The sequence below is a fragment of the Oncorhynchus tshawytscha genome, linkage group LG15 (assembly GCF_018296145.1).
Source record: "Oncorhynchus tshawytscha isolate Ot180627B linkage group LG15, Otsh_v2.0, whole genome shotgun sequence".
NCBI lineage: Eukaryota > Metazoa > Chordata > Actinopteri > Salmoniformes > Salmonidae > Oncorhynchus > Oncorhynchus tshawytscha.
The window spans coordinates 2,367,081-2,380,612 of record NC_056443.1 but is presented as its reverse complement, the minus strand read 5'-3'; the positions used below and the strand labels follow the sequence as shown (position 1 = coordinate 2,380,612).

Below are 13,532 nucleotides of genomic sequence, written 5' to 3'. Positions count from 1 at the left end.
ACACATTTTGTTTGACCTAAGCCAGACCTACTGTTTTAAACAACAGACCTGCCTCCAATCAACTCTGTGATTCTGAAAAAATCCTGTCTGAAAAATATGTATTTTTAATAATATATACAGTACCAGTCAAAGGTTTGGACACACCTACTCATTCAAGGGTTTTTCTTTATTTTTTCCTATTTCCTACATTGTAGAAAAGTAGTGAAGACATCAACACTATGAAATAACACATATGGAATTATGTAGTAACCAAAAGTGTTAAACAAATCACCCCAAGCCACCCTTTGCCTTGATGACAGCTTTGCACACTCTTGGCATTCTCTCAACCAGCTTCACCAGGAGTGATTTTCCAACAGTCTTGAAGGAGTTCCCACATATACCGAGCACTTGTTTGGTGTTCAAACTTTTGACTGGTACTGTATATACCGGTTTAGTATTTTACCCTGGTATTCTCCTCGTCACTGTCATACTGTGTTGCATTCTACCCCCAAGCCATAAGACTCCTGAACAGCTAATCAAAGGGCGACCCAGAACCCTCTTTTACGCTGCTGCTACTCTCCGTTTATAATCAATGCATAGTCACTTGAACTCTACCTGCATGTACATATTACCTCAATTACCTTGACTAATCGGTGCCCCTGCACATTGACTCTGTACCTCTGTATTTTACTGCTGCTGTTTAATTATTCATTACTTTTCTTTTCTATTTTCTACTTATCTATTTTTTACTTAACACTTTTTTACTTCTTAAAGCATTGTTGGTTTAAGGGCTTGTAAGTAAGCGTTTCACTAAGTTCTACACCTGCTGTATTCAGCACATGTGACAAATAAAATTTGATTCATCCACCAGGCTGAAGGGGGCACTAGAGCGTGGAAAGGAGGAGCAGGGGGAGTCGGAGGTCATAAAGGATTCTCCTGACTCGCCAGAGCCTCTCAACAAGAAGCCCCGTCTGGAAGAGATCCAACTACCTGAAAAAGCCAAAGGTGCATGCCCTCCCCCCTTCTGGTTGGCCTTGACCTTATTGTCCTCAGATCCATGGTGTGAACTGGCATATTTGTTGAATGCCATGTTCATGGTTATCATTGCAATGAGTAGTATTCTATTATTTGTTTTTTGTTTCATCACTGCATTAATTATTTTTTATTTTTTATTCAGAGACCATACATTAAAGTATGCCATTACCAGTATTGTTCCGTTTCACTGATCTTTCTGTCTCTGTGTGTTTTCGCCCTGTGGTTACAATGTAGGTCCGGTGTCACTGCTCACCATGTGGACTAACAGAATCACTGTGGCCAACTCCAGGAAACACCAGGAGTTTGCCGGAAGGATCAGCTCTGTGAACAACAAGGCAGAGTTATACCAGCACCTTAAAGATGAGAATGGGTGTGTGATAATGTACTGTATATAACCATTCCCCACATCAGTGTATTATAGCTCCTAGTTCTAATTAAGCAATAAGGCCGAAAGGAGGTGTGTTATATGGCCAATATACTATGGCTAAGGGCTGTTCTTATGCACAATGCAACGCGAAGTGCCTGGATACAGCCCCGTAGCTGTGGTATATTGGCCATATACCACAAACCCCAGATGTGCCTTATTGCTACTATAAACTGGTTACCAAAGTAATTACAGCTGTAAAAATACATGTTTTGTCATACCTGTGGTATACAGTCTGATGTACCACTTCTGTCAGCCAATCAGCATTCAGGGCTCGAACCACTCCGTTTATAATGTTTGATAGAGATGTTGTAGTTTGTTTTCTTGACTGAAATCTGATTGTCCAGTACCTGTTATGGAGTAGACGGTCTTATGATAAATAATTAAGTTGACTTTTCTTCTACTGTTAACAGAATGGACCTCCACGAGAATGGGAAAGCCACCAGATGATGTGACCTGTCTCTGTACAGGATGCACCCACTCCACCGAACACCTTACCACAGCAGGAATATGAGCTTGGACCAGAGATCATGTCAATCTGAGGTGTATGGACTGTCCTCCCCTACTCTGTCCATACCAGGCATAGATTAATGGGTAGCAGTCAGACTTTGTAATTTTTAGAGTGATTTTTGTTCGTTTTCTACCCACGTTTGTATGGATAGGCTCACATATTGTGTGAAGCAATAAAGTTGTCAACAGGCAGTATTTTTTTTTCTGTGCCGTTCTACATTTCTCATGTTTTGGTTAATGGTACGGTGACCGCGAATGGTTGGCATCAAGTCTCATAACAAAATGCAGTTTTGTCAGTTTGGAAGGTTTTTGTCTGAAATATAGTCAAATCCAGCTATGATGGATATTGTATCTTAATTCTACTTTAAGATTCCACAATGAAATGAAAAACGACAATTTTCATGCTTTGTTGTACGTTTTGGTACATAAAGTACAAATGTGTGTAGATTATCACAGCAATACAGTTCCAGTATAAAAGGCACATTCATAATTGCCCTCCTAAGATCCATTAACACTTTGCCTTCCAAAACGGTTGTGCAACACATTTGTCTCAACAACCCTCGTAGTGGCATGAGTAGTGTGTGTATGAACATGTCACAACCTCACTTCCAAGAATGGATTCATTTGTTTGTATGCTTTTCTTCTTGGGATTTGTGTTCCCATGGTCTTATGTGGGTATTGGGGTGGGAACTGGTATTGCAGATGTGGGTGAAATACACTGCTCTTTGATAAGGTAGTCTTCCCTGGAGATATGTGGGAGAGATGCTCTCCACTGGCTGGTGAGGCATTAAGCCACAACCTCGGGGGAGGTGGGGGTACTTCTGGTTGGAACAGGGGGGGCATCCTTGGCCTTATTGTCCTCAGATCCATGGTGTGACCTGGGACAACCCCCTCTGAGGGCCAAATCGCAAGAGTCCTTACCCTCACACGGCTTCTAAAGAAACTGTAAATGTTAGGGTGACTGCCAGAAAGAGGCAGCAGACCACTAGCAGAGCTGTCAACACACTGGCCATCCAATGATAGGGGTCTGTCTGTCGCACTGATACACCAGTGGGATCCGAGGCTGGGACGGTGTTGACAGAAGTGCGATATGGAGTACTGGGGGAAAGAGTGGGACTAGAGGCTATAGTTGTGGCAGTATTTGGGCTGGAAAAACAGTCACGTCTGAAGCTCACAGGGCCTACCTTGCTGATGGGGAACTCTGGGAGCATTGCCTGGCTGAATGCAGGGCTACTCTGTCTGGCCTCTGAACTAATTTCCTCCCACATGCGCCAGACCTGACCCACAGGGCACCGTCCCTCGACACCATCTCCCCCCCACCTGTCATAGGGTGAAGTTGTATCAAGACACAATAGTGGATCCAGGTGCCAGGGACAGCATTGAAGAAGCGGGACCGCTTGTCCAGGAGAGGCTCCAACCTGTGGCGCAGTTGAACATGATCCTTCAAGTTGTCCTCCACATTGGTGTCATACCATGTCATTATGTGTCCAATTACTAGACTGCCTGGTTACGAGGAAACCAGAAATGCTACCAGGCAGGGACCCTCCAAAGGATTCTGACACATTCAAGGCTGGCTGAACACATTGCTTTCTATAGTTTTATATGTTCAGGGTTCCACTTTACTATCATATATAAAATAATATAAAATAACCTTACATTATAACTGTAACTCAAGTTATGTAGTCTACATATATGAAATGCACCTGTCAGCTCATTTATGTAGACAAAACCCTGTAGCAACATGCACAAGATACAGCCACCTCAAAAAGCAGCCCCATCCACCCCTATTATTCAGCCATGTCCTATTTCATCCCCCTCTTACAGTTGTGATGGATAGAGGGGGATGTTGACAAACCCAGGGGGTGACATCAATGAGAGACTTTTTGAAAAAATAAACTATCACTGAGTTTCTCAATGCCGCTAGGCTTTAGTTGCCCTGTCCTTTATTCAGCTCTCCACTGTGAAAGAATGTGGTCACGCAACAGGACAACAGTGGTCAGTTGTTGCTCAAAGTCTCAACATTTCCCTTTTGCCTTTTTCTTTACATATGGAGTTAAGTAACAGAGCGTTACTTAGCTTAGATTTTAATTGACCCAGTTTCCCTGCAGTGAAAGAATGTTTGGCTTGAGTTGCAAGCTGACCCTTGACAAAGTGACCACTTGGTCCCGCTGGGTTTGGGTTTATGCTGTGGGGTCACACCTGAACTAACTTGTATTGGGGGCCACCATGTCTCAGCAGGATATGGATATGGGCCAGGCAGTTTAATGATTAACATGAGGAAATTGGCGCACTGGAATCCCAGACCATAATGATTCCTTATAAGGGATGTAACTGACGATGACAGAATACAGCGCAGTGTAGTAGTGCAAAGCTCAAATAAATCAGTAAATCATAAATTCCACGAATATATTTTTCACAGTGTGGTCAACATATTATTACTACAATTGTTTTTTTAGTTTAGTCCACATGAGTGTACTGTAATGATCAATTATTAACTTGTTATATTCACCACACTAATAAACTCTTAGGACTAGAGGGAGGAGTTAGAAGATGTTCTCAAAGTACATTTAGGTTTTTCCTCTGAGAGGATCAAGGAAATTGCACATCGAGGTAAGTTTAAACAGTTCTTAGCATCTTATATTTGTTTTGCCATATTGATCGTACTTGGGAGCACACTTTGATGTTTCAGCATTGACATACCAATCAAAGAAGTGTCTACTGAACTTGAAGAGAAATACTACAAAGTATATAAAACCAATTAAATATGTGATACAGTATCTATTGAATATTGGAACATTAAAATGGGACAAAATTGATAATTTATATATATATATATATAAAATGTTATACTGTACTTGCATAATTGACTGACATTTAGAAATATAATAACATTTGAAGGATGTACTGTACTGTCTGGTCTTACGAAAATATTGCGAAGACATATTACAGAACTGTACAAGACCCGTTTATTTAGATAACAATAGTATTGTCTCAGTTTCCATATATGAAACAACAATGAATTTGAATGCAGAATGATATAACATTTTTTGTGTGTGTAGTAATTAAAGTGTAATGCTACATTTATGACAAGTCAGAAACTCGGGAACCTCGGAGTTAAAATTAACGTAAGTTGTTTGCGTAAAGCTTCCTATTGGTTGATTCTGATACCCAAGTTTCACACTTGGAAAGTATCATCTTTCTACAACTAGTTTCCAAGTTTGACATTTCCGAGTTTCCTAGTTCTGACTCAATCAGCCTGACTAACCGGTGTCTGTATGTAGCCTCACTACTTTTATAGCCTCGTTACTGTATATAGCCTGTCTTTTTACTGTTGTTTTATTTCTTTACTTACCTATTGCTCACCTAATACCTTTTTTTGCACTATTGGTTAAAGCCTGTAAGAAAGCATTTCACTGTAAGGTTGTATTCGGCGCCCGTGACAAATAAACTTTGATTTGATTTGACATGCAGCATAACTATTTTGTAATTATACAGTAAATACATTACCATTTTCTTATGTGCAAGACCATTCACATATTTCCACCTCTAGTATGTGATTCCAGTGTAATGCCTTTGTAAAGAGATTTTTTTGGTATGGGATGCGTGTGTGTGTGTGTGTGTGTGTGAGTCAGCATGTTAATGAAACCGACTGACTGACTGAATGCATATCTGCTCTCTCTTTACTGGTTGCCTTGGTGAGTTATTGGGCTAAGGTGAAGATGAAAACATCTCTGAACACAAATCCCTCCTAGCTTTACCCTTATTTGGGTTTCATGTTCATTTCTCCCATATATTCCATGTGGAGAAGACTCCTGTGGAGTGGACTCCTTTCTCTGTTGTTCTAAATGCTGGTGTTATGCAAATTAGATTGGAGTTCACCCTAACAGCACGTTTATAATGGACATTACTTTGAGAAATTAAACAACCAGAAATAAGTCATTTCCAATGGGAGGAAAAGACACAGGGAGACATTGTCAGAGGTTGTCCACTATATGTGATAAATTGCAGGAGTCATTATTTTTCAAAGGAGGGAAACACCTTCTGTTAACCTTCCTATTATGTTGCTGATCAACTTGACCCCTAAAATACTAGTTAACCTCTCTTTATCTCCATGAAATTAAATACCTTGTCCTCGTTTAGCGTCATGAACCTAATTCAAAATGTGGACACACTGATGTGTTGTAGAATGTCTGTAGATTTTGTGTACAAACATGATGTTGTGGGTCATTTTGACCCAGAGGCTTTCATGTGTATAGATAATTTCACAGGTCCAAAATAAACAAATGTCTGATGTATTTTGTTTTGACTGGTTCTGGTTGCACTTTTATAATTATGTTTGGGTGAAAAGGAGCTTCCCCAAGATTCTCAGTGTGAGGGCAGCAGATCTCTGACACAGACACTCAAAAATGAGCTCCAACAGAAAATGCTTGTTTGTGAGAAAGAAAATATGTTTAACAAATAGAACTTAAATATAGAGTTCTTTAAATCAAATGTTCTTGCATTTCTTCTTTCTGAAAGGTCTGACAAGACCAAATAAAGTTTTGGATGTTTTTACTTGATTCTTTGACTGTCTTGAGTGTGTTTAAACTATACGGGTCAATCTGACTCATACCACAATGGCCGTACATTTTTTTCAGCAAAGCACCAGGGTTAAATGAGTGAGGCAAACTACTTCTGGTGAACAGAAAGAGGCAAAAAGTTAGGCTGAACTTCATGAAAATCACAGAACAAAACCACTGTGTGATTAACCAATCGGGGGAGGGAAGGTCTCGCGAGTTTGAACAAATGGGCTGGATTGACTATTGATAAATTCCCTATCTGTGTGAATGTTGTTTGATACCACAAGCTACATTTCTTTGGAAATAATAAACTGAAGTGATCCGTCACTTACCGGGCATGTCCACTAGCAAGAGATGCCTCCGACAAAGTTACGCTGGAAGCTATTCTAAGCTTTAATTGGTTGTGCAATATTGGCAATAATTTACATATATCAAGCTTTCCCCAATTTAAGCCCTTCACTGTTCAGGGTCTGTTCAGCGAGCTTCTCTTGCCTTGCTAACTTACTTCCTTACGCTGAAAATGAATGGGCTCCCCCTACTGGATTGGCTGTCGATACCTAGCAGTACCTATCATGTTGTTGGCTTGCTAGCACCCACATGGCAAGCTACTCAGGGCGAAGCTAGCGTGGCTAGGTGAAGCATTGCTTGCTGGTGGATATTGGCCATTTATAGTAGACAGCCTCTGAGCGATTTAACAGTTTGTATCAAGAGGCAACCAGAGTTTTGCTAAACATTATGCAAATTATCATTAGATATACGTAAAAAGTATGAATTAGTTGAACTTTTGATGGACAAAGTGGACAAAACTATATAAACTCAGCAAAAAAAGAAACGTCCCTTTTTCAGGACCCTGTCTTTTAAAGATAATTTGTAAAAATCCAAATAACTTCATAGATCTTCATTGTAAAGGGTATAAACTCTGTTTCCCATGCTTGTTCAACGAATCATAAACAACTAATGAACATCCACCTGTGGAAGGGTCATTAAGACACTAACATCTTACAGACGGTAGGCAATTAAGGTCACAGTTATGAAAACTTAGGACACTAAAGAGGCCTTTCTACTGACTCTGAAAAACACCGTAAGAAAGATGCCCAGGGTCCCTGCTCATCTGCGTGAACGTGCCTTAGGCATGCTGCAAGGAGGAATGAGGATTGCAGATGTGGCCAGAGCAATAAATTGCAATTTCCGTACTGTGAGAAGTCTAAAACAGCGCTACAGGGAGAGCTGATCGCCCTCGCAGTGGCAGACCACGTGTCACAACACCTGCACAGGATCGGTACATCCGAACATCACACCTGCGGGACAGGTACAGGATGGCAACAACAACTCCCTGACTTACACCAGGAACACATAATCCCTCCATCAGTGCTCAGACTGTCCGCAATAGATTGAGAGAGGCTGGACTGAGGGCTTGTAGGCCTGTTGTAAGGCAGGTCCTCATCAGACATCACCGGCAACAACGTCGCCTATTGGCACAAACCCACCATCGCTGGACCAGACAGGACTGGCAAAAAGTGCTCTTCACTGACGAGTAGCGTTTTTGTCTCACCAGGGGTGATGGTCGGATTCATGTTTATCGTCAAAGGAATGAGCGTTACACCGAGACCTGTACTCTGGAGCAGGATCGATTTGGAGGAGGAGGGTCCGTCATGGTCTGGACTGAGCTTGTTGTCATTGCAGGCAATCTCAACGCTGTGCATTACAGGGAAGACATCCTCCTTCCTCATGTGGTACCCTTCCTGCAGGCTCATCCTGACATGATCCTCCAGCATGACAATGCCATCAGCCATCAGCTGCTCGTTCTGTGCGTGATTTCCTGCAAGACAGGAATTTCAGTGTTCTGCCATGGCCAGCGAAGAGCCCGGATCTCAATCCCATTGAGCATGTCTAGGACCTGTTGGATTGGAGGGTGAAGGCTAGGGCCATTCCCCCGCAGAAATGTCCGGGAACTTGTAGGTGCCTTGGTGGAAGATTGGGGTAACATCTCACAGCAAGAACTGGCAAATCTGGTGCAATCCATGAGGAGGAGATGCACTGCAGTACTTAATGCAGCAGGTGGCCACACCAGAAACTGACTGTTACTTCTGATTTTGACCCCCCCTTTGTTCAGGGACACATTATTCCATTTCTGTTAGTCACATGTCTGTGGAACTTGTTCAGTTTATGTCTCAGCTGTTGAATCTTATGTTCACACAAATACTTACACATGTTAAGTTTGCTCAAAATAAATGCAGTTGACAGTGAGAGGACGTTTCTTTTTTTGCCGAGTTTACATTTTCGTCCATCTCTGTGTGACATTGACCTAAGTCTCGATGGTCTGTCGTCAATATTCATGTATCTTATAGAAATTCCCTCTCCTCCCTGAAGATGGCGCTTAACTGGCCCGGCCTGCTGTCAATCGGGGTGTTCTACCTCATCGTCCTCGCGACAGGCGTCTGGGCATCTAGGAAGTCCAAACGCGAGGAGAGGAAGTGCACTGGAAACCTTAGTGAGGTTGCCATGGTTGGAGGGCGTAACCTCAACATCTGGGTCAGCATCTTCACTACCACAGGTGTGTTGTCAACCTAACTAACTTGTAACATAAGATCACCCAGATTTGAAAGTAATTGAGTCTCTTTCAAAGTACTTTAGTGTTTTTCAATGTTTAGTGGTTGTTCTGTGTGATCACCCACTCTCTACAGCTACATGGGTGGGAGGAGGTTTCATCTTAGGCAATGCTGAGGTGGTCTACGACCCTAAAAGAGGCCTGGCTTGGGCCATCGCACCAATAGGCTTCGTCCTTAGCCTGGTTGTAGGTATGTATGGTTATGTTATCATAACACTTGGGCTGTGGAGGCTGCTGAGTGGAGGATGGCTCATAATAATGACTGGAATGGAGCGAATGGAATGGCATCAAACATATGGCAACCATGTAGTGTAAGGTAAATAATTCACAGTAAATGGATTTGTGACTGCAGGTGCGTTGTTCTTTGTGAAACCGGTCCGAGAGAAGAATTACGTCACCATAATGGATCCGTTCCAGGAGAAGTATGGAAACACATTAACTGCTATTCTCTTTATCCCATCACTCCTTGCTGACATCTTCTGGATAGCCTGTGTGCTCGCTGCATTGGGTAAGTCAGTTGTTCTGTCAGCAAAATAGCCATCACAGCACCTTTTAGCACGTGCCAGGACTAGAGCCACGTTTACCTGGTTATGTCACGTGGAAAAACTGTCTCTAGCTTAGATTTCTCTGAGTGATTCTTTGAAGTCATTTATTGAAGAATAAGTCATTGTTTTCCACCACCACATTTTCTGGAAGCATGAGAATGAGTCTAAAGTCTAAACTCTTACATTATTAGTTGCTGATGTTGGCCAACTCCCTGATGCATGAATGAGTGCATGAACCTGCATGGCATGTCTGTAAGTTATACATTGGGTGAATGGTTGAGGCCTTCTAGCGACATCGTGACACTAGATCTCAGGGATGTTGATGGCTATAGGCTACACACAGAAGCTTGCAAGCTACTACGCTAGCTAGAATGTGTGAACAATCTGTACAATGCTTTGCTCTAGGGGGAACGGTGAGTGTGATCATGGATATCCCATCACCCTTGGCTGTGGCCCTGTCTGCTGCCGTGGCAGTTCTCTACACATTACTGGGAGGGCTGTACTCGGTGGCCTACACTGATGTCATCCAGCTCATCTTCATGTTCCTCAGCCTGGTGATAAAACTTTGTCCTGCACTCTTAGAAAAATATGTTTCAAAAGGGTTCTTTGTCTGTCCCCATAGGGCAACCCTTTATGGAAAGGGTTCAACATTTAACCCAAAAGGGTTCTACCTGGAACCAAAAAGTGTTCTTCAAAGGTTTCTGCTATGGGGACAGCGGAATAACTATTGGTTCTAGGGTCAATGTGTTATAGTGAGTGAGGCACGTGTGTGGTCTACTGTATATATACACGCCAAGATTCACTTTATTTACGTGTCAGAGTTTCTGTATGGGAATTGCTTCAACTTCTTTTTTTCTTCCCTTTCAATGGTTTTGTGGTTTAGTTTTTTTTCCTTTCAGCGATTTTGTGGTTTTGTTTTTTCCCTTCCAGTGGTTCTGTGTGCCCTTCATACTGATGAGCCCCGCCTCAACAGACATTACAGTCACAGCGGTGACAAAACTGTATCAGGAGCCATGGACCGGCAGGCTGAAGTTGGCAGACGCAGGGCGCTGGCTGGATGACCTGCTACTGGTGGTAATGTCAACTTAAAAAGTCACATTTCACTCCAATTTCACAGTTTGTCAGAGGTGTTCAGACCTCAAACATGGTCTAATATCTAGTTGATTCCACATCACAGACCATCTGTTGTATAGATCTATATCTAAATGTCTCCCAAACGAAGACCCTATAATTTTCATTGTATTGTGTTACCTTTCTATTTTCTGTGCTGGTTGTTTTGTCATTTAGATCCTGTCACTTTTTGGATTTCAACATTTTTATGGTCCATTTCAATGTCTCGCTCTCTCAGACTCTAGGTGGAATCTGTTACCAGGCCTTCTACCAGAGAGTCCTGGCCACAGCCACTGTGGCTCAGGCTCAGTTCACTTGCTATGCTGCCTCTGTCTTCTGCTTCATCCTCGCCATACCACCTCTTCTCATTGGTGCTGTGGCAGCATCCACAGGTACAGCAGTGTGTTCATCAAAATGGAGGAGTAGGCTTCATGGGAGGAGCCGACTCTGTCCCAATAATGTCAATCACTGGGAGTTCTGTAAATCTCATAAGCTTGCTTTTTTTCTCTCCCTCACTTAGATTGGAACCAGACCAGTTTTGGTCTACCTACTCCCTACGAGCAGGGCAAGGCGGGTATGATTCTGCCCATCTCCCTGCGCTACCTGTGTCCACCTTTCGTCTCTCTTGCCGGAATCGGCGCCATTGCTGCTGCTGTGATGTCATCTATTGACTCAGCCCTGCTGTCTTCTGCGTCCCTTTTTGCCCGAAACATCTACAAAAACATTTTCAGCAAAAGGGTGAGAGAAAGTTGGAGAATCTACTTACAAACATCTTAGTTTATTCTATGTAACTATCTTTTAAACATTTGTAAATGTTTCCCACAAATTTACTGAATAGGGCACTGCGATTGATTTTTCTTCTTCATTTTAGGCCTCTGAGAAACAAATTCTACGGGTTGTAAAGGTGTCCATCCTACTGTTTGGTTTCATGGGGGCGGGCTTGGCAATGACAACCTCCTCTGTGTATGTCTTCTGGATTCTCAGTGGAGATGTGATGTACACGGTAGTGTGTGCACAGTTGATCTGCGTCCTCTTTCTACCTGGGAAGGTCAATGGGTATGGTGCCTTGGCAGGCCTTGTGGTAGGGCTACTGCTGCGGCTACTAGTGGGAGAGCCCCTGCTTGGTGTGCCTGGACTCATGCCCCTTCCCTGGGACAGCCTACACGAGGACGGGCGTCTGCTGCATGTCTTCCCATTCCGCACCGGCATCATGTTGGTCTCTCTGGCCACCATCCTGGTTGTGTCACGTTTCGCAGCCTGCCTTTTCCTTAAAGGGCTACTGCCTGACAACTGGGATGTATATGGACTTGGTCAAAAAAGGAGGATTTTGATGAAGGATATGGTAGCTAAGGATCTGACTGAGAAGATTGGACTGAACACAAGGCAGATGGACCCATCTCCTCATGCGAGCACAGAAGATATGAGGTCTTTACAATGACGTGGGGTTCCATCATGTAGATAGTTACAGTGGGGCAAAAAAGTATTTAGTCAGCCACCAATTGTGCAAGTTCTCCCACTTAAAAAGATGAGAGAGGCCTGTAATTTTCAGCATAGGTACACTTCAACTATGACAGACAAAATGAGAAAAAAAATCCAGAAAATCACATTGTAGGATTTTTAATGAATTTATTTGCAAATTATGGTGGAAAATAAGTATTTGGTCACCTACAAACAAGTAAGATTTCTGGCTCTCACAGACCTGTAACTTCTTCTTTAAGAGCCTCCTCTGTCCTCCACTCGTTACCTGTATTAATGGCACCTGTTTGAACTTGTTATCAGTATAAAATACACCTGTCCACAACCTCAAATAGTCACACTCCAAACTCCACTATGGCCAAGACCAAAGAGCTGTCAAAGGACACCAGAAACAAAATTGTAGACCTGCACCAAACACATGAAAATCATATTTCAACCAGGCAGGTGCGCCACAAAAGTCAGAAATAGCGATATAATTAATGCCTTACTGTTAGTGGAATTCTAAATTCCTCTGTATTATTTCCCAATCAGAATTATTACTCTGTCAATGCATTCTAAAGGGATTGTAAGACCCAATATTTTTATAAGAAATGGACAGAGTCCCGGTCTTAAAAGTCAGGTAGCAGCGTTTATTACAAGAGAGTACTGAAGCAAAATACAAAGAACCTTACATTTTAAAGAGAGGACATGAAATGACATCATCAGTTTCTCACACTCTCTCCGATCCACACAATGGCACAGTGTTTTCAGGTCTGGAGATGTCTGCTACTCCCCTCATAAAGCAGACATTCCAATCTGTCTAAAAGATATCTTCTCCTCCACTAATGAAATATCAAGGACCATTCTTATCTGTCAGAAAAGATATATCATCCCTCTCCCTTAAACTTCCCGCAAGGTACAGACAATTAATTCGTTTTACTTACATTTTCAGTAACAGCTTAAGTTAACCAAGAACCCATACATTTCATACCAAAACAGTATTAGAATAAATGGTTCTTAAATAAATGTATACATAATTAATCATTTCAACTATAATTTCCTCCAACACTTACCTTTGAAAATCTTCTTCTGTTGGCACTCCAAAATGTCCCAGAAACATCACAAATAGTCCTTTTGTTCGATAATGTCCTTCTTTATGTCCCATAAATGTCAATGTATTTGCCCGTTTGATTCAGAAATACACCGGTTTCAACTCGCCCAACATGCCTACAAAGTATCTAATAAGTTACCTGTAAACTTGGTCCAAACATTTCAAACAATGTTCCTAATCCAACCTCAGGTACCCT

The 13,532-nt window shown here is 42.2% G+C and overlaps 2 protein-coding genes across 2 annotated transcripts; both read left to right on the top strand.

Moving 5' to 3' along the window:
• Nucleotides 1-850: 850 nt before the first annotated feature.
• LOC121839373 (integrator complex subunit 13-like) lies at nt 851-2,143 on the top strand (the record flags this gene model as incomplete). Its single annotated transcript, XM_042297915.1, is given in 3 exon segments — nt 851-984; nt 1,249-1,384; nt 1,852-2,143. Coding segments are annotated over 3 exon segments (307 nt in total), but the record flags the coding sequence as incomplete, so codon positions are not given.
• Nucleotides 2,144-2,275: 132 nt separating this feature from the next.
• LOC112264546 (high-affinity choline transporter 1-like) lies at nt 2,276-12,304 on the top strand. Its single transcript, XM_024441217.2, has 9 exons — nt 2,276-4,558; nt 8,878-9,061; nt 9,192-9,305; nt 9,468-9,623; nt 10,066-10,214; nt 10,591-10,734; nt 11,009-11,162; nt 11,291-11,508; nt 11,642-12,304. The coding sequence occupies exons 2-9, from the start codon at nt 8,878-8,880 to the stop codon at nt 12,206-12,208; spliced, it is 1,686 nt and encodes a 561-aa protein (XP_024296985.1). The 5' UTR covers nt 2,276-4,558; the 3' UTR covers nt 12,209-12,304.
• Nucleotides 12,305-13,532: the final 1,228 nt, after the last annotated feature.

What these genes read in the sequence shown, in the direction of transcription:
- LOC112264546 (XM_024441217.2), top strand. Translation starts at nt 8,878, where the DNA reads ATGGCGCTTAACTGGCCCGGCCTGCTGTCAATCGGGGTGTTCTACCTC. An exon ending in CAGCATCTTCACTACCACAG is followed by an intron (nt 9,062 to 9,191) that starts GTGTGTTGTCAA and finishes CACTCTCTACAG; the next exon opens with CTACATGGGTGGGAGGAGGT. An exon ending in AAAACATTTTCAGCAAAAGG is followed by an intron (nt 11,509 to 11,641) that starts GTGAGAGAAAGT and finishes TCTTCATTTTAG; the next exon opens with GCCTCTGAGAAACAAATTCT.